The sequence below is a fragment of the Panthera onca genome, chromosome B1 (assembly GCF_046562875.1).
Source record: "Panthera onca isolate mPanOnc1 chromosome B1, mPanOnc1 haplotype 2, whole genome shotgun sequence".
NCBI classification, from domain to species: domain Eukaryota; kingdom Metazoa; phylum Chordata; class Mammalia; order Carnivora; family Felidae; genus Panthera; species Panthera onca.
Window position 1 is genome coordinate 74,291,038 of NC_138342.1, and position 24,641 is coordinate 74,315,678.

Consider the following 24,641-nt stretch of genomic DNA (forward strand, 5'->3'; position numbering starts at 1 on the left):
GAAGTTGTAATACAAAAAGCTCTAGGAAACTTGCAGTTTTGCTAGGGATATTTTGTATGGTTTTTCCAGCCCACCCGGTGAGAATCTGTAGGCGAATTTGACTATAAGGCTATTTGTTCTGGGTCTGGCCTGAATTTCAGAGATGATATAAAAATTTAATACATTTTCAGGGTATAATATGGATATGTACTTCATTTATAATCAAGTAAAATAAACTTTTAAATAAAACATCATCTATACAAAACGTATTTAAAAACGAGGCAATTTAGCATATTCTAAAGAAGTCCAAATATCATGCTGCTTTCAAATGATCCCTGATTTCTGCGAGGTGCACAAATATGGTAAAACGTATTTGTTTTTAATCTATAAATGGCAGATGGTTAAAAGTTCTGACCAATACTTAGAATTATATTTCTAAAGTCTAACAGTAGTTTTTACATTTCTCTTCTTCAATGAAGAAGGGTATCTTAGGAATATCAATTCCATTATTATTTCTTAGAGATTCAAGGGTTCGTTCACATTATACCTCTCTAGAAATTTAGAATGTCATTACACACCCTATTGCACATAGGGGACTGAATGTCGATATGTGACAGAAAGCAAAGTCTTTATGTCAAAGAATGTCATGGGCTGCAGCTGATAAGAACTGTTTTTGCTTTGATTGTTTAATGACATCTCATGTTCTAACTGGAAGCCACCTGTGGATATTTTTAATACTAGACTTACAAATTGTTATCTTGAATCCTCATTAACAAAAATGTCCCAGAACAGACGTGACTATGACCTTCTGTTACAATACTATAATTAGAATTACTCATAGTTCAAGCATCTGCTGATTAAGCTGTTGTGGAAAGGTCATCTTTCTATTGAAATCTATGATAGGAATAATTTTCCGATGGTGGATATGCCCATTGTGTCATGTCATACAATCAATTCAATATGACTGTGATTCCAAAAACCCCTACTCTTGCTCCCTATGATACTCTGACCATCCTTCTCTTCACTTGTATTGCAGTATATGAAAGCAGTTCAATTTTTTATTAGTGCAGTTGATGCACTGATAGTATCAAGAACTACTGTGTCCCTTTGTCCCTTGAATCAATCTTCATTATCTCATCTATCCTGGGTTTCTTCCTTCCTTCCTGTCTTCTTTTCTTTGTTTCCTTTTTTTTTTTTTAAACACATTTTTCCCTTCTGATTTCTCCCCCACTACATTCCAACTCTCCCTCTTCTTATCACACTTTATGTATGTGCCAATAGTCTCTTATTCTTATACGGAAGAAAAAATTGTCAGGTTTCCTTTGACAACACTCTCCACGCTATCTCATTTAACAAGCAGCCCCAAATATGGCAAGAATAATCAGTGTGGCTCATCCATTCTTTAAATGTCTTCAGAGCCTGCAAGGGTTTAGAATAACCTTCCCATGTAGCTACTGTGATAATTACTTCAGTGCTAGCCCTTCACATCAGATTATTCTATCCAATAGAAAATACGTAAATTTTACAAATCCCTACTTCCCCAAAAGTTTCATCCCCACAAATAAAATAAACTTCATAATACAAAAACAATTTCTTTTTCATTTAGATTGCAGTAGGGAGATATTTTTAAATATATAGGGAAGATCCATCAGTCAGGAATAAAATGGAACAGCTAGCAACTGTACTCTCTTTTATTTCTCCTCCTCCACTTCTATACCTTTTTCTCTTTTTCTTTCTCCTCCTACCCCTTTATAGCTTCACTTCCAACCTGTTAGAAAGGGGTATTGTGGGGTGCCTGGGTGGCTCAGTCAGTTAAGCATCTGACTTCAGCTCAGGTCATGATCTTGCCATAGGTGGGTTCAATCCCTCCCTCTCTCTCAAAAAATAAATACATATCAAAATTTTTTTTTAATTTTTTTAATGTGTATTTATTTTTGACAGAGAGAGAGAGAGAGAGAGACAGACAGACAGACAGAGACAGAGACAGAGCATGAGTAGGGGAGGGGCAGAGAGAGAGGGAGACCCAGAATTCGAAGCAGGCTCCAGGCTCCCAGCTGCCAGCACAGAGCCCAACACGGGGCCTGAACCCACAGAGTGCGAGATCATGATCTGAGCTGAAGTTGGACACTCAACCGACCGAGCCACCCAGGCGCCCCACATTAAAAATGTTTGAAAAAAAGAAAGGGATGCCGTGATTCAAAATCAATGAGGCAATTCTTCCCGTTGTCTTATTCTACAATATGCTGCCTATAATATGACTAAGCCTCTATACATGCTCATTTTGCTACAATTTCGATAATCAAAAATCTGGTAAAAAAAAGTTCTAGATTAGATTATTAATAATATTAGTCATACTATCAAGAGGAAAACAATTTTTTAAAAGTGTAAATGAATAGAAATTTTTAGGGAAAAAAAGGTAGATGCATTAAGTCAAAGAGCAAGGCAATAGTTTTGATTTATTTTACATTTGTTATACTTTTTTGAGGATCAAAGAGTTTGTCTTCAGAAAGGGACCTAATTTTGTGATGGGATCCAAGACATTTTTTCAGAATGTCAGCAACAATATAGTTTTTAAACCATTTATATAAAATTTGCAATAATGTGCTTTTCCAGTAGATGTCTCTAAAATGTTCTGAAGTAGAACAAGGAAATTGTGGCTTGCTCTAATGACACAAAAGACGGGAATTTAAGTTCAAATAATGTTAGATTAGAGAGGAGGAAAGAAACGCTTCTTTGTAAATCTGTTTAAGAAAAAATCCAGTCAGCTCTAGTCAGATCCTTTATGTAGGAAAAAGGTATTTTATAAAATTATGTTTTATAATACATACCACAGATATTACGAATGCTGAAAAATACAATTATGCAGTTATTGAAATAAATTGACCTCTGCTATTTGTTATGAATATATAAAAATATTTCATTTTATAAATGTTGTGAGATAGTTCAATAAATTTTATAAGCTATTATAACCAGCATTTTAAATATGGGACTTCTCCAGTAAAACTATTTTAAAATATTACTTCAATTAATATAAATACTTAAACAGAAAAAAGTCCCTATATTTCTTATATACTTGCATATCTAATTCATCCCAGTGGGGATTAATTCTTTCCCCTTTAAGAAAGAAGATTATCTCCTATAAGCATCTTGCTCAATTATGATACATTTAGTCAAAAGTCACCATGTACCTTAAGTCTTTGTTGCACCAATTGCTTTCTTTGATTTAACTACCAAATGTCAGTAAATCTTTATATATGTATTGAATATCACCAAATAAGCATTTACGTGATGTCACAGGATCAGCCAGAAACTGGTCTTGTCACATAGGAAGCTTTCTGGTACTAAGAGCAAGCTTCCTCATTACTGAATTGCCATTAATGACTTCCTCCATAAGCCTCAAAGGTCTGGAAGAAAAACAAAATATAGATAACACCTGTCTAATAGAAGGAGGAAGAGGAGTGGGGGAATCAGAGGAGAATGGAAAGGGAAGGAAAGGGAAGGGAAGGGAAGGGGAAAAAAGGAATCTGATTTCTTAAATATATTGAATTTTCATTAATTTATTTATTTTTAAATGTTTATTTATTTTTGAGAGACAGCAAGAGAGAGCACAAGAGGGGGAGGGGCAGAGAGAGAGGGATACACAGAATCCAAAGCATGCTTCAGGCTCTGAGCTGTCAGCACAGAGCCCAATGTGGGGCTCGAACCCACAAAATGTGAGATCATGATCTGAACCGAAGTCAGAAGCTTAACTTACTGAGCCACCCAGATGCCCCCATATTGCTTTTTTTTTAAATCTGAAGTGATAAAGCTCTTTAAAAGTTGTTTGACTTAAATAAATGTCCTTCTGTCCTAGCACCTATCTCTCAGAAAGGACCAAGAAAAAGAGACTTAGAAATCCACCCTATAGAACAAAGCAAAGGTCTGTGCTGAAGTGCAAGATAAGATAAGATTGCCTGGGAAACCTAGAATTCATAGCAATCCTTGTGGTAGGGAATACATTTGGGAAGACAGAAAGATTGCTACATGGAAAAATAAAAGAGCATCAATCACTGGAAAGTAACTGATTCCACTTGCGAGAGACCCTATCAGCGTTCTCCCTGGGCTAAAACCTATGAAATCACCTGGGATGAATGCAGGCATTGAACTCCAGTCAACAAACAGAGCTAGGAAAAGATAAAATAAAGCACTGAATTTGTTAAACAGGCATTTCAAGTTTTTAACAGCCTTGGCAGGGACCCTATCCAATGAACTCCAGAGAAAAGAGTTTCATATGACAATCAGATCTCAAGGATCTTTGTGCAATGGTTAATAGTTGTTTCTTTTATGAGTACAATTTCCTCACCTAGTTCCTCTTAAGCAATTAATTTAAAAATAATTATAGCTGAAAGCAAATGGAAAGTTTCACATGCATACGCACACACACAATCACATTAGTTTTTGTCATTTAATATTTAAAGTATTTTTCCAATTACATATTCTTTCCAATCAGCCTTCTGAAAACTTCTCAAATATATGGAGAACGTTTAATTTTTCTTATTTCACATATGTTTTCATATAATGGGGGGTGAATTACCAAAGATCAGTATGCAAGAGAACTAAAGACTTTCACTTGATACTTCTGTGTATTATTCTCTGTCCCTTTCAATAGCTTTCTTTTTCTCTCTCTCTCTGACAGTTTTATTTGCTTTCTCTTCTATTTGTCACTGATTCTGGAGTTTTTTTTTTCTTGAATCTTTAGTTTTTATTTCTAATCTGCTGACTTTCTCTAGTTGTCACTTTCTATTTCCTTACTTACAATGGAATTAATAGCATTTTTCCAGATTGCATGAATGATGTTTATCTGAAATACTTTTGACCCTAAAGACAATAGAAAATCAGACATGAGTGCTTTTCATTTACCTCCTTTCTATTCTTTCTCCCTTTATCTTTTATCCAGAATTGTTTTTATTTCTTGCACATTTAGGATCTTGCCTGGACCAGGCGGCACAGAGAGAACTATGATTTAATGAAGAAACTCCAGTCAGATATGACCCTAGAAGACTTAAAATGCCCTCTACTTCCTCCTGTAGAAGTGTGTGTGTGTGTGTGTGTGTGTGTGTGTGTGTGTGTATGTGTGTGATTTTCTAATTTACCAATCCTTCTCAAATGAGGAAGGATACTGGGTGAAGTAATGCTATAATCTCCACATTAAATATGTCACATGTAATACCCATGGAGATAAAGCTGACTTCATTAGAATGTAATAAAACAATTTAAAATAACACTTTACTATTTATAATTAACCTTTAGCAAAGATTTTGAACCCCTAGAAATGAACTGTTTATCAAATGCCTTTGTGATTTTTATTGCAGTGACCCCACTCCAGGATCATGAGCACCAAACCAATCTGTCTCTTGATTCTGAGGATGGATGAAGGTGCAGGGCCATATTCAAACAGATAACTCATTTAATAACATCAATTAAAATATAAATCAATATGCAAATCAATGGTTAAAAATGTATTACTTTTAAGTTAATGCACATATTTTCATGTATAAATGTATTTCATAAGTGTAAATATTGTGATTATTTACATAATTAAATATTTAATAATTATATTTAATAATTTAAGAGAACACTTATAAATCTATATTTATAAATATAACATATATTATGAAGCATACCAAGTAATGGAAACCATAACACAAACCATTCATCTCATTATTCTAGTAATTTCTAAATAATGTGTTAATTTCTACAACTTACTGGTGTGTTCCTTTTTTTGACATGGATGACACCAGCTAACTGATGTGTCTATCAGGTATATGATTTAAAACAGAGTCCTGCCTCAACCTCCTTTAAAGCATTCTCCATCAGGGGCACCTGGGTGGCTCAGTCGGTAAAGCGTCCAACTCAGGCTCAGGTCATGATCTCACGGTTTGTGAGCTGGAGCCCAGTGTCAGGCTCTGTGCTGACAGCTCAGAGCCTGGAGCCTGCTTCGGATTCTGTGTCTCCCTGTCTCTCTGCCCCTCCCATGGTCACTCTCTGTCTGTCTCTGTCTCTCAATAATAAATAAATGTTAAAAAAAAAAAAAAAAAAGAATTCTCCATCAGATTTAGAGTCAATGGGTGATATCAGGTCTCAGCAAGTTGATAATTTCTATTAACATAAATGATAGTGCATCCTGCTGAATTATCTATTAGTGTTTACTGAATTAAGAATGATTGCATTCAAATCTTTCCAGCCCCTAAAAACTAAGTGCATTTTAAAATATTCGATATAGGGGCCTGGGTTGGTGCGACGCGAGGAAGGATGTGCTCCTGGGCTGGCGGCTCGGAGCCGGTAGTTCAGGCAGCTTCAGGCTCGAGGGACGGAGGCGGCTGAGTCTGTACTCATCGGTGAGAAGAGCGCAGAACTGTGCAGGCGAATACAGGAGGGGGTTCCGGAAGATGGCGGCGTAGGAGGACGCGGGGCTCACAGCGCGTCCTGCCGATCACTTAGATTCCACCTACACCTGCCTAAAGAACCCAGAAAACCGCCAGAGGATTAGCAGAAGGGAGTCTCTGGAGTCAAGCGCAGACTAGAGGCCCACGGAAGAGGGTAGGAAGGGCGGCGAGGCGGTGCGCGCTCCACGGACTGGCGGGAGGGAGCCGGGGCGGAGGGGCGGCTCGCCGGCCAAGCAGAGCCCCCGAGTCTGGCTGGCAAAAGCGGAGGGGCCGGACGGACTGTGTTCCGACAGCAAGCGCGACTTAGCGTCTGGGAGGTCATAAGTTAACAGCTCTGCTCGGAAAGCGGGAAGGCTGGAGGACAAAGGGAGGGAGAGCTGCTGAGCCCCCGGACAGCAGAGCTCAGCTTGGCGGGGAACAAAGGCGCCAGCGCCATCTCCCCCGCCCATCCCCCAGCCAAAATCCCAAAGGGAACCAGTTCCTGCCAGGGAACTTGCTTGCTCCGCGCAAACACCCAACTCTGTGCTTCTGCGGAGCCAAACCTCCGGCAGCGGATCTGACTCCCTCCCGCTGCCACAGGGCCCCTCCTGAAGTGGATCACCTAAGGAGAAGTGAGCTAAGCCTGCCCCTCCAGCCCCCGTGCACCTTGCCTACCCACCCCAGCTAATACGCCAGATCCCCAGCAACACAAGCCTGGCAGTGTGCAAGTAGCCCAGACGGGACACGCCACCCCACAGTGAATCCCGCCCCTAGGAGAGGGGAAGAGAAGGCACACACCAGTCTGACTGTGGCCCCAGCAGTGGGCTGGGGGCAGACATCGGGTCGGACTGCGGCCCCGCCCACTAACTCCAGTTATACACCACAGCACAGGGGAAGTGCCCTGCAGGTCCTCACCACGCCAGGGACTCTCCAAAATGACCAAACAGAAGAATTCCCCTCAGAAGAATCTCCAGGAAATAACAACAGCTAATGAACTGATCAAAAGGATTTAAATAATATAACAGAAAGTGAATTTAGAATAATAGTCATAAAATTAATCGCTGGGCTTGAAAACAGTATACAGGACAGCAGAGAATCTCTTGCCACAAAGATCGAGGGACTAAGGAACAGTCACGAGGAGCTGAAAAACGCTTTAAACGAAATGCAAAACAAAATGGAAACCACGATGGCTCGGCTTGAAGAGGCAGAGGAGAGAATAGGTGAACTAGAAGATAAAATTATGGAGAAAGAGGAAGCTGAAAGAAAGAGAGATAAAAAAATCCAGGAGTATGAGGGGAAAATTAGAGAACTAAGTGATACACTAAAAAAAAATAATATACGCATAATTGGTATCCCAGAGGAGGAAGAGAGAGGGAAAGGTGCTGAAGGGGTACTTGAACAAATTATAGCTGAGAACTTCCCTGAACTGGGGAAGGAAAAAGGCATTGAAATCCAAGAGGCACAGAGAACTCCCTTCAGACGTAACTTGAATCGATCTTCTGCACGACATATCACAGTGAAACTGGCAAAATACAAGGATAAAGAGAAAATTCTGAAAGCAGCAAGGGATAAACATGCCCTCACATATAAAGGGAGACCTATAAGACTCGTGACTGATCTCTCCTTTGAAACTTGGCAGGCCAGAAAGGCTTGGCACGATATCTACAGTGTGCTAAACAGAAAAAATATGCAGCCGAGAATCCTTTATCCAGCAAGTCTGTCATTTAGAATAGAAGGAGAGATAAAGGTCTTCCCAAACAAACAAAAACTGAAGGAATTTGTCACCACGAAACCAGCCCTACAAGAGATCCTAAGGGGGATCCTGTGAGACAAAGTACCAGAGACATCACTACAAGCATAAAACATACAGACATCACAATGACTCTAAACCCATATCTTTCTATAATAACACTGAATGTAAATGGATTAAATGCGCCAACTAAAAGACATAGGGTATCAGAATGGATAAAAAAACAAGACCCATCTATTTGCTGTCTACAAGAGACTCATTTTAGATCTGAGGACACCTTTAGATTGAGAGTGAGGGGATGGAGAACTATTTATCATGCTCCTGGAAGCCAAAAGAAAGCTGGAGTAGCCATACTTATATCAGACAAACTAGACTTTAAATTAAAGGCTGTAACAAGAGATGAAGAAGGGCATTATATAATAATCACAGGGTCTATCCACCAGGAAGAGCTAACTATTATAAATGTCTATGCGCCAAATACCCGAGCCCCCAGATATATAAAACAATTACTCATAAACATAAGCAACCTTATTGATAAGAAGGTGGTCATTGCAGGGGACTTTAACACCCCACTTACAGAAATGGATAGATCATCTAGACACACAGTCAATAAAGAAACAAGGGCCGTGAATGATACATTGGATCAGATGGACTTGACAGATATATTTAGAACTCTGCATCCCAAAGCAACAGAATATACTTTCTTCTCGAGTGCACATGGAACATTCTCCAAGATAGATCATATACTGGGTCACAAAACAGCCCTTCATAAGTTTACAAGACTTGAAATTATACCATGCATACTTTCAGACCACAATGCTATGAAGCTTGAAATCAACCACAGGAAAAAGTCTGGAAAACCTCCAAAAGCATGGAGGTTAAAGAACACCCTACTAACGAATGAGTGGGTCAACCAGGCAATTAGAGAAGAAATTAAAATATATATGGAAACAAACGAAAATGAAAATACAACAATCCAAACGCTTTGGGATGCAGCGAAGGCAGTCCTGAGAGGAAAATACATTGCAATCCAGGCCTATCTCAAGAAACAAGAAAAATCCCAAATACAAAATCTAACAGCACACCTAAAGGAAATAGAAGCAGAACAGCAAAGGCAGCCTAAACCCAGCAGAAGAAGAGAAATAATAAAGATCAGAGCAGAAATAAACAGTATAGAATCTAAAAAAACTGTAGAGCAGATCAACGAAACCAAGAGTTGGTTTTTTGAAAAAATAAACAAAATTGACAAACCTCTAGCCAGGCTTCTCAAAAAGAAAAGGGAGATGACCCAAATAGATAAAATCATGAATGAAAATGGAATGATTACAACCAATCCCTCAGAGATACAAACAATTATCAGGGAATACTATGAAAAATTATATGCCAACAAATTGGACAACCTGGAAGAAATGGACAAATTTCTAAACACCCACACTCTTCCAAAACTCAATCAGGAGGAAATAGAAAGCTTGAACAGACCCATAACCAGCGAAGAAATTGAATCGGTTATCAAAAATCTCCCAACAAATAAGAGTCCAGGACCAGATGGCTTCCCAGGGGAGTTCTACCAGACATTTAAAGCAGAGATAATACCTATCCTTCTCAAGCTATTCCAAGAAATAGAAAGGGAAGGAAAACTTTCAGACTCATTCTATGAAGCCAGCATTACTTTGATTCCTAAACCAGACAGAGACCCATTAAAAAAAGAGAACTACAGGCCAATATCCCTGATGAATATGGATGCAAAAATTCTTAATAAGATACTAGCAAATCGAATTCAACAGCATATAAAAAGAATCATTCACCATGATCAAGTGGGATTCATTCCTGGGATGCAGGGCTGGTTCAACATTCGCAAATCGATCAACGTGATACATCACATTAACAAAAAAAAAGAGAAGAACCATATGATCCTGTCAATCGATGCAGAAAAGGCCTTTGACAAAATCCAGCACCCTTTCTTAATAAAAACCCTTGAGAAAGTCGGGATAGAAGGAACATACTTAAAGATCATAAAGGCCATTTATGAAAAGCCCACAGCTAACATCATCCTCAACGGGGAAAAACTGAGAGCTTTTTCCCTGAGATCAGGAACACGACAGGGATGCCCACTGTCACCGCTGTTGTTTAATATAGTGCTGGAAGTTCTAGCATCAGCAATCAGACAACAAAAGGAAATCAAAGGCATCAAAATTGGCAAAGATGAAGTCAAGCTTTCGCTTTTTGCAGATGACATGATATTATACATGGAAAATCCGATAGACTCCACCAAAAGTCTGCTAGAACTGATACATGAATTCAGCAAAGTTGCAGGATACAAAATCAATGTACAGAAATCAGTTGCATTCTTATACACTAACAATGAAGCAACAGAAAGACAAATGAAGAAACTGATCCCATTCACAATTGCACCAAGAAGCATAAAATACCTAGGAATAAATCTAACCAAAGATGTAAAAGATCTGTATGCTGAAAACTATAGAAAGCTTATGCAGGTAATTGAAGAAGATATAAAGAAATGGAAAGACATTCCCTGCTCATGGATTGGAAGAATAAATATTGTCAAAATGTCAATACTACCCAAAGCTATCTACACATTCAATGCAATCCCAATCAAAATTGCACCAGCATTCTTCTCGAAACTAGAACAAGCAATCCTAAAATTCATATGGAACCACAAAAGGCCCCGAATAGCCAAAGTAATTTTGAAGAAGAAGACCAAAGCAGGAGGCATCACAATCCCAGACTTTAGCCTCTACTACAAAGCTGTCATCATCAAGACAGCATGGTATTGGCATAAAAACAGACACATAGACCAATGGAATAGAATAGAAACCCCAGAACTAGACCCACAAACGTGTGGCCAACTCATCTTTGACAAAGCAGGAAAGAACATCCAATGGAAAAAAGACAGTCTCTTTAACAAATGGTGCTGGGAGAACTGGACAGCAACATGCAGAAGGTTGAAACTAGACCCCTTTCTCACACCATTCACAAAAATAAACTCAAAATGGATAAAGGACCTGAATGTGAGACAGGAAACCATCAAAACCTTAGAGGAGAAAGCAGGAAAAGACCTCTCTGACCTCAGCCGTAGCAATTTCTTATTTGACACATCCCCAAAGGCAAGGGAATTCAAAGCAAAAATGAACTACTGGGACCTTATGAAGATAAAAAGCTTCTGCACAGCAAAGGAAACAACCAACAAAACTAAAAGGCAACCAACGGAATGGGAAAAGATATTTGCAAATGACACATCGGACAAAGGGCTAGTATCCAAAATCTATAAAGAGCTCATCAAACTCCACACCCGAAAAACAAATAACCCAGTGAAGAAATGGGCAGAAAACATGAATAGACACTTCTCTAAAGAAGACATCCGGATGGCCAACAGGCACATGAAAAGATGTTCAACGTCGCTCCTTATCAGGGAAATACAAATCAAAACCACACTCAGATACCACCTCACGCCAGTCAGAGTGGCCAAAATGAAGAAATCAGGAGACTATAGATGCTGGAGAGGATGTGGAGAAACAGGAACCCTCTTGCACTGTTGGTGGGAATGCAAATTGGTGCAGCCGCTCTGGAAAGCAGTGTGGAGGTTCCTCAGAAAATTAAAAATAGACCTACCCTATGACCCAGCAATAGCACTGCTAGGAATTTATCCAAGGGATACAGGAGTACTGATGCATAGGGGCACCTGTACCCCAATGTTTATAGCGGCACTCTCAACAATAGCCAAATTATGGAAAGAGCCTAAATGTCCATCAACTGATGAATGGATAAAGAAATTGTGGTCTATATACACAATGGAATACTACGTGGCAATGAGAAAAAATGAAATATGGCCTTTTGTAGCAACATGGATGGAACTGGAGAGTGTGATGCTAAGTGAAATAAGCCATACAGAGAAAGACAGATACCATATGGTTTCACTCTTATGTGGATCCTGAGAAACATAACAGAAACCCATGGGGGAGGGGAAGGGAAAAAAAAAAAAAAAAAAAAAAAGAGGTTAGAGTGGGAGAGAGCCAAAGCATTAGAGACTGTTAAAAACTGAGAACAAACTGAGGGTTGATGGGGGGTGGGAGGGAGGGCAGGGTGGGTGATGGGTATTGAGGAGGGCACCTTTTGGGATGAGCACTGGGTGTTGTATGGAAACCAATTTGACAGTAAATTTCATATATTAAAAAATAAAAAATAAAATAAAATAAAATAAAATAAAATAAAATAAAATAAAATATTCGATATATTTGTTACTAACTAAATCATGAAAATTCCTGTAAGGATGTCCTATTTAATTCATACAGTTTTGCAAACATTATTTGGCCAAATTCGTGGCACCATAAATCCAGGAATGTAAACGTTTATTATATTTTTGAGTTTTGTTGTGTAAATGTAATTTTGTATAATTAGAAAAATTGATGTTTCTCATGTAATTCATCTCTTATTAATTTTTGTTTCAAATAGTATATGTACTTTTTTCATATCTAAAATGTCTTTAAGTTTTCAAATTATCTCCAGTTTAGCAAGGTGAATATTTTTTCCCCTATAGAGTTAAAAAAATAATTGACATCTCTATTAGAATGTCATCTCCATTTTTTTAAAAAGGCTCATTTTCCAAATGCTAAACCTAAAACTGATTCTTAACGATATGCCTATATCAGAATTATTTTAGGTATGTTCTATAATATTTTATTTTCTCAAATGTTCCGCCATTTCAATTATATAATGTTAAAATTCTAATTTTATCTTTTAAACATTTTCTTTTACTGATTTTTTTAATAACATTATTTGATAAAATATTTTGGAATTTTTTATATCAAAAATTTTGCTTTACTTGAAACTTTTCATTTCAAAAACTTATGAAACTAATTTCATAAGGTTCTTTAATATTTTTCTCTTGATTATAACTGAAATTGAACAGAAATTGAATGTCATTATGAAAAATAAATTAAGTAATTTTAATATTAATTTTAAATGACACGAGTTTAGAGCATTATTTGAATCAAACATTTATACAGCAAGTAAAATCCACTAATTTTTATTGAAAACAAAATCAAGTTGATTTTCATTCCAGAAATATTGTTTTATATTAATTAATTTTTATATCAATTTGACATTTTTACTTTGATATTTTACATATAAAAAGGCATTCCAGATTTGCACTATATCATTAGATAATGCAGGAATAATTTCATTATTGATAAAATTTCTATGATTTTCTTTTTAAAAAAAAATCACACTCATAAGAAGTACTTCTAAAATTTAAACTTTTGTCTCTTATCTAGTGTTTTTAATAATTTACTATAAATTGTTCAGTTATTTTTATCAAAATTACTTCCTCCTTATAAAGGTCCACTTCTCTATGGAATAAAAGGAGACTCCATGTTGTCATGTATTGCAGTTTTAATAAATCAGGTATTTAACACGTTTTTGTTATCAATAGGCAGGTGTGATTAAAAATCTCTGAAGATAAATTTCTGGGTTACAATTTTAATATGAAAATATCTGGAATTTTCTGCCTTATAACAATGAGATATTAGAATTAGAAATTTTATTATAAATCAGTACTTATAAATCACTTATAGAGTTTAAAATTATATATACACACACACATATATATATATGACACACATATATATAACACATATATATTTATACATGTATAAACACATATATATATACACACATGCTCAATTCCCCAGAACAGATCTACTGAATCAGAATCTTCAGGTGAGGGAATGGAAAGCACACGGACACTTTTAGTGTTTCAGAATTTACAGGAGCTTCTGTTTTTCATTACTTCATAACAAACTATCCTCTGCCTATCATATTATGGAAATACCTTTAAATGTACCAGCTCTTTTTGTTTTCCTATGATTGTTTTGTCTTGTTTTCTTTTCTTGTGAGTGATTTGATCGAAAAGGTAAGCAGTAAGAAAATGAAAAGAACATTTGTTCCTCCTGTTGAAGCCACATGCTCCTTTTGCTATAAATACTTGCACATCTGTATCCTGAACCATCTTCCATTGCTAAGAGAAATCGGGAAGACTGTGAGGTGGGCAGTTGCTAAGGAAGATAGGTCTTGATGCTTTCTTCAGCGGTTCTCAAACTTCAGTGTGGATTGGAGACAGCAGCCACGCTTGTTAAAACACAAATTATTGCCCCACTCCAGACTTTCTAAAAATTAGTAGGTCTGGGATGGGGCCTAGAAGTTGTTACTTTCAAAAATTTGCAGGTGGAAAAGAAAAAAGGTTCCAGGGGGTGCTGATACTGCTGATCTAGCGACCCTGGTTTGAGAACCATCACTTCACTTTCTAGTTACTCTCATGGGTAGACTTAGATTCTAGCTGCCAGAAAAATGCTTTCTTACATCATCTAAGGAGGAAAATTGATAAAAATCTATGCAATTATTCAATAGATATATTTGTATGAATTCATTTGAATTTAGGCTTTAAGAACCTTATTGCTAGGACCTAACAGAAAATTAGAACTTGTTGCCACTTACTACAGCCTGGAAATAAGTATAATCTCCCTAAGCTGCAGATTGTTTTCTTCCAAATAAATCATCAATTATACAGGACTGTCTATAATACAGTGGAGAGAAAAAAAGAAACAATATCAAAACAAAAACCTTGAACATGAATGGAAATTTGTTAGTTTAGCTTGATGTCCTGAAGAAAGACAATGGAAAATTCAGTCAAACAACAGAGACTAACTCACATTAATGACAAATATATTGTTCTTACTATGGAGTAGAGATCCTTTAGTATTATTGTCACAGCCACATATGCCTTAGGAGCATAATTAACATGTGCCAGAGGCACGGTTTCAGTGGTACATAATTTCACATAGTTAGAAGCACAGATACCAAACCCTTGTTTTCTCATGTCTGATAATGCAGACTTCAATGAATACATTCGTTCATTAAAAGTAAAAGTAATTTGCGGTTAAAGATCTGCAAATTACAGATCTACATTACTTGATGTGTTCAATATTTCTAGTAAATTTTCGCTCTAAATTTTCTTCAGTGAAAAACTATATTTCCATCAAAAATATTGATTCGTGGGAAAGAGGAATCAATGCTTCAACAGAGTAGATTTATTTTATAAGCATTTCTATTCTTCTGAAATTTCACTGATTTTACAGGTCTATCCCCTCGAGACATGTCATGTAATAGTTACTTTTACTTGTATTCCCTATATGCTGAGTCTCTGTATTTCCTAAAATTCTGGGAATGGCCCATTTATTTACAGATATTCTTTCATTAAGGAACCTGTAGCTCCCCCTTACTTCCAAAGAGACACCAGTTGGAAACCGCACTGTTAAACAAGCAGCTTTGTGGCAGTCCATTTATACAGCCACTGTAGCTTTTCACACAGCTGATTTTCAAGTCCCTCAATCATGCAGGCACGTTACGTCCCCCGGTTCGCACAGCTGCCACAAAGTACCATCCATTTGTGCCTAAAAGGAGACCTGAATAATTTTATTTTTGCCAAACAGATTTAGAGCCCTGCGCTTCCAGCACAAAGTGGACGCACGTTGCCCTCCCCCCGCCCCGGATGGGGGCGAGCAGCTCACTCTGCAATCATCGCAGACCATCATGCTCCAGTACACGGGAAAATGAACGGCAGCCACGGCACTGCTCGGGGTTGGAAAAAATGAGGCAGTCCCAAAGCTTAACTCTCTCTCTTCTTTTTGTGTCTGTCCAGCCCAGGAACAGCAGCACTTGATACACAGCAACCAGGCTGAGAGTCACACAGCTGTTGGCAAAGAGACAGCCAAGCAGGAGCAGCAGAAAGACTGTGGTGACCCAGGTCACAGATTGTAATTACTAACATCCCTAACCCAATTATTGTCAACACTATTTATAACAACTTTGAAACAGGAAATCCCTTGGCTGTCAAATGTCTCATGGTGCCACATTAACATACCTCTCAATCCTTTTCTATTGGTGCCCCACGTTGGGAGAAACCACGGATGAGCTGTAGGTTCCCAGCCTGAAGGGAACACATATAATTTCAAAGCTCTGTGTGCAAACACAGAAGGCGATTAAAAATGCTGTTATACGAGGTTGTAAGGAAATCACAGGCTTCCAAAGTAAGGTCAAACTTTTGTCCTCCAAAGAGTGCAATCATGGAAGTATCTTGATGTGGAAGGAATGATGTGAGCATTTGAAGGAAGTAAGAAGCCTCCCTTCCTTTGATTGACAAGGGATCACCAAGGATATTGATCACTGACTCGGGAAAATCATTGTGCCTAATTGAGAACCTCATGTTGATCCAATGTTGGGAAGCCCCATATTTTCTCATCTTTCTAATCATAAGTATTTTACCATTTCTTTTATTTTTGTTTATTTCTTAATTTTTTTTTAAATCTTTACTTATTTTTGAGAGAGAGAGACAGAGACAGAGTGCGAGCAGGGGAAGAACAGAGAGAGAAGGAGACACAGAATCCACAACAGGCTCCAGGGTCTGAACTGTCAGCACAGAGCCTGACACGGGGTTTGAACTCACGAACTAAGAGTTCATGACCTGAGCCAAAGTCTGACGCTCAACTGACTGAGCCACCCAGGCTCCCCTTACCATTTCTTTTAGGACTAACTTTATTTCTTAGAAATAGGAGGTTGGTTACTGCTGAAAACCTCTATGTGTTTTCCATAGATCTAGTCACACAAACTAGGGCACTCAACTTGAGAAATGTGACTTAAGGGGATCTCTTTAGGAATAAAGAGACTTAAGGGGATCTTTTTAGGTATAAAGATGAATATATCATAGAAACTGTACTTTTTTAAAGGGGATTGGAATTCAGTATCTTCATAAAATACTATAAAATCCTCCTTGAATTAGTGAAGTGCATGTGTAGAAGTATGGAAACTATCATAGTTATGTTAAATGATTCAAAGTAAATCTGAATCTTTAGCACTCATGAAAGAAAAGCTCAGTACAGTATGAAATCCTTAGACTATAGATATGACTACATACATATGTGTATATAGCCACACATATTTAATTCTGTAACACTGGATTTGGAAGCAGAAGATGAGGGGCACCTGGGTGGCTCAGTCAGTTAATCGTCCAATTCTTGATTTCGGCTCAGGTCGGGATCCCAGGGTCGTGGGAATGAGCCCAGAGTCAGGCTCCATGATGAGCGTGAGTTTAAGATTCTCTCTCTCCCTCTGCCCCTCTCCCTGGCTCGTACCTCTCTCTCTCTCTAATATAAAAATTAATAAATAAATAAACAGAAGATAAGGGATTAGCTCTGCAACCTTTAGCAAGTTACTTTGGTTTTCTGTACCTCAGTTTTGTCACCTCTTAAGAATGGAATAATAACTCTGAGGTTTAAAAACAAAACAAAAAAGACTAAAAACTCTGAGCAAAGTTAGAATATTTTAGAAATATAATATATTATAAATGTATACATTTATATGTATTTTATATTTATATATTATAAATTTTTACCCTTAGTGTAAAGTTCAGGCTGCCATTTGCTAAGTGCACATATAGTAGTCTATGTTTTCAAATATATAATACGAACATGATTTATTTGAAATACTTTAAACCTATCACAATATTTGAATGATATTATGTATATATATATATATATATTCATTTTCTAAATTCTTCCAATATTCCTTTCTTCTCCATGCAGCAGTGACACAAAAGATGACTGAGCAGATGAACCACCAGGCAATGAAACTGACCCTTCTGCAAAAGAAGATTGACAATATTTCTTTGGCTGTTAGTGATGTAAGAAACACATACTCCTCCCTAGAAGGGAAAATCAATGAAGATAAAGGCAGAGAATTTCAATCTTTTCTAAAAGGTACAAGTAAAGTCAAATACATTATTCATTGAGTTAAGACAAAAGGTAAATGACTCATTTATCTTTTCTCATATCGCTTTGGAATTTTTTCTTAAGACTGGGTGTGTAAAGTCTCTAAGGCTTATGATTTTGGAATAAGATATTTGTAAATCAATCTCTGAAATAATTTGAAACATCTAAATTTTTTGTTGCTGTATAGTCAAATCTTTTACTGAATATTTTATCTAATTTATTTTCATTATGTACTGGTTACATCTTAACTTGTAAAATGAACTGTATTTAATTTACTTCCATCATGGTTTCCAGTTCAAGACAAAGATGAGGCTAAGAAATGATTATCAAGGACTAGATATATGGTTGTCTCAATAATATTGATGAAGATATTGAAGATAAATCAAAAATACATAATTATCCTAGAAATTATCTAGTTTATGGAGTATAATCAATAAAATATATCCTAAAACATCTCAGATGATGGAAATAATAATTTCTTTATAAATGTGAATTAGTTTTGCCCAAGTTTTGTGCTCTTAAAACAGCATGCTGTGTTCCTTTCTGGAGGCTTTACAGGATAATCCAAATCCTGTTAATTCCAGTTGCCAAAATTCATTTTCTTGCAGTTGTAGGACTGAGGTCCTGTTTTCTTGATAGCTGTAAACTGAAGCTTGTTGCCAGCTTTTAGACACAACTACATTTCTTGGCTCATGGCTTTCTTCCTCTGTCTTCAAAAGCCAGCAAGACTGTTGAGTCCTCATGGCATGTGTCAAACCCACTCTTCTACCTTCCTTTTCCCCTTTGAAGGGCTCAGTGATTGCACTGAACACACCTGGGTAATCCAGAATATTCTCATCTCAAGGTCTTAAACCTTAATCATATCTCCCAAGGCCCTTTTGCCAGGTGAGGTAACATATTCATAAGTTCAGGTGTGGACACTTTGAGTGAAACAGCATTATTCTGCCTACCACAGGAATCTATAGATAGTGAATAATTGCTATGGTAGTTTATGCATAGGGCACTATGGGACCATTTGATAGTTTCAACAAATCGAGTCTAAGGGCACCAGTGAAGGCTTCTACAAAAAGAAACTATCTCAACAAATAAGCTATGGATCAGGAGGAATTAATTAGGCAAAGGGGTTTAAGTAATTTGATCACTAGGAATGTCTCACTTCTCTGGGTGTATTGTATGTTTCCAAACTTCAAGATTACTGGTCCTTTCACTTTATTTTATACATAAAAACATCCTCACTGTCCAATCCCATATCACATGTTAGTTTTTCTTTATTTTTCACATGTGGTTTGCAGGCAAAAGAGATAAGGTGGAGGTTTGTGTAACATTTGCCAGTATAGCAGCAACCATGATTTTTTTTTAATTATATAAACAATTAGTGCTATAAAGCCCCTGAAAGAAAGACCCCGCCCTACATTTCTGGCATGTCCTCGTTGGCTAAACTTAAACCAATAGCAAGCATGAGAGAGGAATATACTTTCCCTGAAGTGATAGCATGTGAAAGAAAACAAATAGAAACAGTATACAATTGACTATAACCACCATAATGAAATTTGTTTAACAAAATTTGGTTATCATAACCAAAGAGAATTAAAGAATTAGGCCTGTCAACAGCTCTTTGTGAAACTACTAACAAAATTTCTGGCAATGACACGGAAAAAATCATACACTCATAACAACATAAACAGCAAAATTCTCCCCTCAAATATGGAAACAAACGAAAATGAAAATACAACAATCCAAACGCTTTGGGATGCAGCGAAGGCAGTCCTGAGAGGAAAATACATTGCAATCCAGGCCTATCTCCAGAAACAAGAAAAATCCCAAATACAAAATCTAACAGCACACCTAAAGGAAATAGAAGCAGAACAGCAAAGACAGCCTAAACCCAGCAGAAGAAGAGAAATAATAAATATCAGAGCAGAAATAAACAATATAGAATCTAAAAAAACTGTAGAGCAGATCAACAAAACCAAGAGTTGGTTTTTTGAAAAAATAAACAAAATTGATAAACCTCTAGCCAGGCTTCTCAAAAAGAAAAGGGAGATGACCCAAATAGATAAAATCATGAATGAAAATGGAATTATTACAACCAATCCCTCAGAGATACAAGCAATTACCACGGAATACTATTAAAAATTATATGCCAACAAACTGGACAACCTGGAAGAAATGGACAAATTCCTAAACACCCACATGCTTCCAAAACTCAATCAGGAGGAAATAGAAAGCTTGAACAGACCCATAACCAGCGAAGAAATTGAATCAGTTATCAAAAATCTCCCAACAAATAAGAGTCCAGGACCAGATGGCTTCCCAGGGGAGTTCTAACAGATGTTTAAAGCAGAGATAATACCTATCCTTCTCAAGCTATTCCAAGAAATAGAAAGGGAAGGAAAACTTCCAGACTCATTCTATGAAGCCAGTATTACTTTGATTCCTAAACCAGACAGAGACCCATTAAAAAAAGAGAACTACAGGCCAATATCCCTGATGAATATGGATGCAAAAATTCTCAATAAGATACTAGCAAATCGAATTCAACAGCATATAAAAAGAATTATTCACCATGATCAAGTGGGATTCATTCCTGGGATGCAGGGCTGGTTCAACGTTCTCAAGTCAATCAACGTGATACATCACATTAATAAAAGAAAAGATAAGAACCATGTGATCCTGTCAATCAATGCAGAAAAGGTCTTTGACAAAATTCAGCAACGTTTCTTAATAAAAACCCTTGAGAAAGTCGGGATAGAAGGAACATACTTAAACATCATAAAAGCCATTTATGAAAAGCCCACAGCTAACATCATCCTCAATGAGGAAAAACTGAGAGCTTTTTCCCTGAGATCAGGAACACGACAGGGATGTCCACTCTCACTGCTGTTGTTTAACATCGTGTTGGAAGTTCTAGCATCAGCAATCAGACAACAAAAGGAAATCAAAGGCATCAAAATTGGCAAAGATGAAGTCAAGCTTTCACTTTTTGCAGATGACATGATACTATACATGAAAAACCCGATAGACTCCACCAAAAGACTGCTAGAACTGATACATGAATTCAGCAAAGTTGCAGGATACAAAATCAATGTGCAGAAATCAGTTGCATTCTTATACACTAACAATGAAGCAACAGAAAGACAAATAAAGAAACTGATCCCATTCACAACTGCACCAAGAAGCATAAAATATCTGGGAATAAATCTAACCAAAGATGTAAAAGATATGTATGCTGAAAACTATAGAAAGCTTATGAAGGTAATTGAAGAAGATATAAAGAAATGGAAAGACATTCCCTGCTCATGGATTGGAAGAATAAATATTGTCAAAATGTCAATACTACCCAAAGCTATCTACACAGTCAATGCAATCCCAATCAAAATTGCACCAGCATTCTTCTCGAAACTAGAACAAGCAATCCTAAAATTCATATGGAACCACAAAAGGCCCCGAATAGCCAAAGTAATTTTGAAGAAGAAGACCAAAGCAGGAGGCATCACAATCCCAGACTTTAGCCTCTACTATAAAGCTGTCATCATCAAGACAGCATGGTATTGGCACAAAAACAGACACATAGACCAATGGAATAGAATAGAAACCCCAGAACTAGACCCACAAACATATGGTCAACTCATCTTTGACAAAGCAGGAAAGAACATCCAATGGAAAAAAGACAGTCTCTTTAACAAATGGTGCTGGGAGAACTGGACAGCAACATGCAGAAGAATGAAACTAGACCACTCTCTCACACCATTCACAAAAATAAACTCAAAATAGATAAAGAACCTGAATGTGAGACAGGAAATCATCAAAACCAAAGAGGAGAAATCAGGAAAAGACCTCTCTGACATCAGTTGTAGCAATTTCTTATTTGACACATCCCCAAAGGCAAGGGAATTCAAAGCAAAAATGAACTACTGGGACCTTATGAAGATAAAAAGCTTCTGCACAGCAAAGGAAACAACCAACAAAACTAAAAGGCAACCAACGGAATGGGAAAAGATATTTGCAAATGACATATCAGACAAAGGGCTAGTATCCAAAATCTATAAAGAGCTCACCAAACTCCACACCCGAGAAACAAATAACCCAGTGAAGAAATGGGCAGAAAGCATGAATAGACACTTCTCTAAAGAAGACATCTGGGTGGCCAACAGGCACATGAAAGATGCTCAGCGTCGCTCCTCATCAGGGAAATACAAATCAAAACCACACTCAGATATCACCTCACGCCAGTCAGAGTGGCCAAAATGAACAAATCAGGAGACTATAGATGCTGGAGGGGATGCGGAGAAATGGGAACCCTCTTGCACTGTTGGTGGGAATGCAAATTGGTGCAGCCACTCTGGAAAACAGTGTGGAGGTTCCTCAAAAAAATTAAAAATAGACCTACACTATGACCCAGCAATAGCACTGCTAGGAATTTACCCAAGGGATACAGGAGTACTGATGCATAGGGGCACTTGTACCCCAATGTTTATAGCAGCACTCCCAACAATAGCCAATTTATGTAAAGAGCCTAAATGTCCATCACCTGATGAATGGATAAAGAAATTGTGGTTTATATACACAATGGAGTACTACGTGGCAATGAGAAAGAACGAAATATGGCCCTTTGTAGCAACGTGGATGGAACTGGAGAGTGTGATGCTAAGTGAAATAAGCCATACAGAGAAAGACAGATACCATATGTTTTCACTCTTATGTGGATCCTGAGAAACTTAACAGAAACCATGGGGGAGGGGAAGGAAAAAAAAAGAGGTTAGAGTGGGAGAGAGCCAAAGCATAAGAGACTGTTAAAAACTGAGAACAAACTGAGGGTTGATGGGGGGTGGGAGGGAGGGAAGGGTGGGTGATGGGTAGTGAGGAGGGCACCTTTTGGGATGAGCACTGGGTGTTGTATGGAAACCAATTTGACAATAAATTTCATATATTGAAAAAAATAAAAATAAAAATAAAAAATAATAACAAAGGGAAAAAAAACCTCCCCTCAATAGGAGGCATTAGTTGTGTACTAAGCACAATTGATTATGAAAAACAGAGAGCTAGTTGTTATTGAATGGTCATTTAGGCAACAGAAACTAAACCCGCCCCACGGAACTGCACTTGCCTAACAAAACCACATCCTCTTCTCTTGCTTACTCTACATCCAAGGTGAGAAACACTGTGTATCTACTAGTAGCCATAGAACATGTTCAACATCAAATGCCCCAGTTCCTTAAGAGGTACCTGAATGTTATGAATGGGCCATACATTCAAAACCACAGAGGAGCAACCAAGGTGTCTGATATCATATCTATCTGTTAAGTCACCAAACGCAATGTCCTCTTTTAAGAGGTAGAAGCACATGAGTCACATGAAACAGAATCAAATAGAGTTAAAACTATGTTCCCACTCAGATATTGACATAAATCACTTTGACATACTTTCACAAAATCAGATTCTTACACAGATGATTTTTAGCAACAAATTCTTGATATATTAAAGCTCCTTTTCTAGAAACAATAATCTGTTTTTAAGCTATTAGTCTATTTGATTTCTTTTCAGACACTGCTCTGATTTTGCCCTTAATCCAATGTATTTTTCCATTAAAGATTTAAGACATAATAGCTAAAGCACCTCCCAATTTTCATTTTCATCATTCACTTTTTTTTCCTAGTTACCTCCATCAAGATTCTGAACTAAACTTTACCTGTTTAGTGTTTTTACCTCTCACTCTTCTTATCCTGACTTTCAGATCACATAGTTTTTGTTGATTGAATTTAAACAGCTGTTTTTACTGCCCACAATTAATCAATTCACTTACACTTCAGTTTTATTTTACCTTTTCAATCTTGAAAAATATTTTAAAGCCAAATGATAAGGTTATAAATTCCAAGAATGTCTGATCCCTAATCTTAAATATTTTATTGTATTTCATCAAGCCATCATGAAAACTTAAGGCAATTTTAACTAACAGGAAATGACTAAGTGATATTGTGGGAAGTACAATTAAAAAAAACTTTACTATTGAGTAGTACCTTACACTCAATGAAGCTAATATATTTTATTTTTAGTGTGAGAAATCTAACTTTCCAAATTTTATTTTCTGTGTAGCATAGAGAATATCCTCAACGTAGATTTTTTGTATATGTAGGCAACTGGTTAAATGCTAAGTAAAATTTAGAAAATAAAAATACTTATTTTTCAATTACATACAAACCGATTTTCAATGACTTATATTTTTTGGACTCTTAAATGTATTTCAGTTTCTGCTATGTTTAGAAATGTAAAATAACTTTCTTTTCTTCCCTCCCCCCCCCCCCCCCCAGAAATACTATTCCCTAAAGATCAGTTACCAATATTGACCTTTAGGGTATAGGATTTCCAGGGAGATGTTCATTAATGTAAACAACATTTACAGCTTTATCTTTTTGCCAGATTAATATCAAGATGCTTAAGCAACACATCATTCTATTTGCTATAATTGATCTTTCACATGCTTTTTATATAAGTCTCTTATGCATCTCAAATACTTTTTAAAACATGCTGACAAAATAGAGACATGTAGAGACTATATATTTTTATTTTATAATTACCCTTCTTAAATACGCTTTATGATAGCCATAACATTTTACAATTATGTACACTTCCTGTTCAAAATGCTTTGTAGTATGTTGCCGATATTTTACA

The 24,641-nt window shown here is 37.0% G+C and overlaps 1 protein-coding gene across 4 annotated transcripts in view; it reads left to right on the forward strand.

The window, feature by feature from the left end:
* Positions 1-24,641, forward strand: part of MMRN1 (multimerin 1) — a 75,962-nt gene that overhangs the window by 28,533 nt on the left and 22,788 nt on the right. For all 4 annotated transcript variants that reach the window (XM_078445891.2, XM_078445890.2, XM_078445889.2 and 1 more), the window contains 2 exons: positions 15,848-15,952; positions 17,787-17,960. In XM_078445891.2, coding sequence (XP_078302017.2) covers positions 15,848-15,952; positions 17,787-17,960 — 279 coding nt within the window. The remainder of the gene's footprint in view (positions 1-15,847; positions 15,953-17,786; positions 17,961-24,641) is intronic.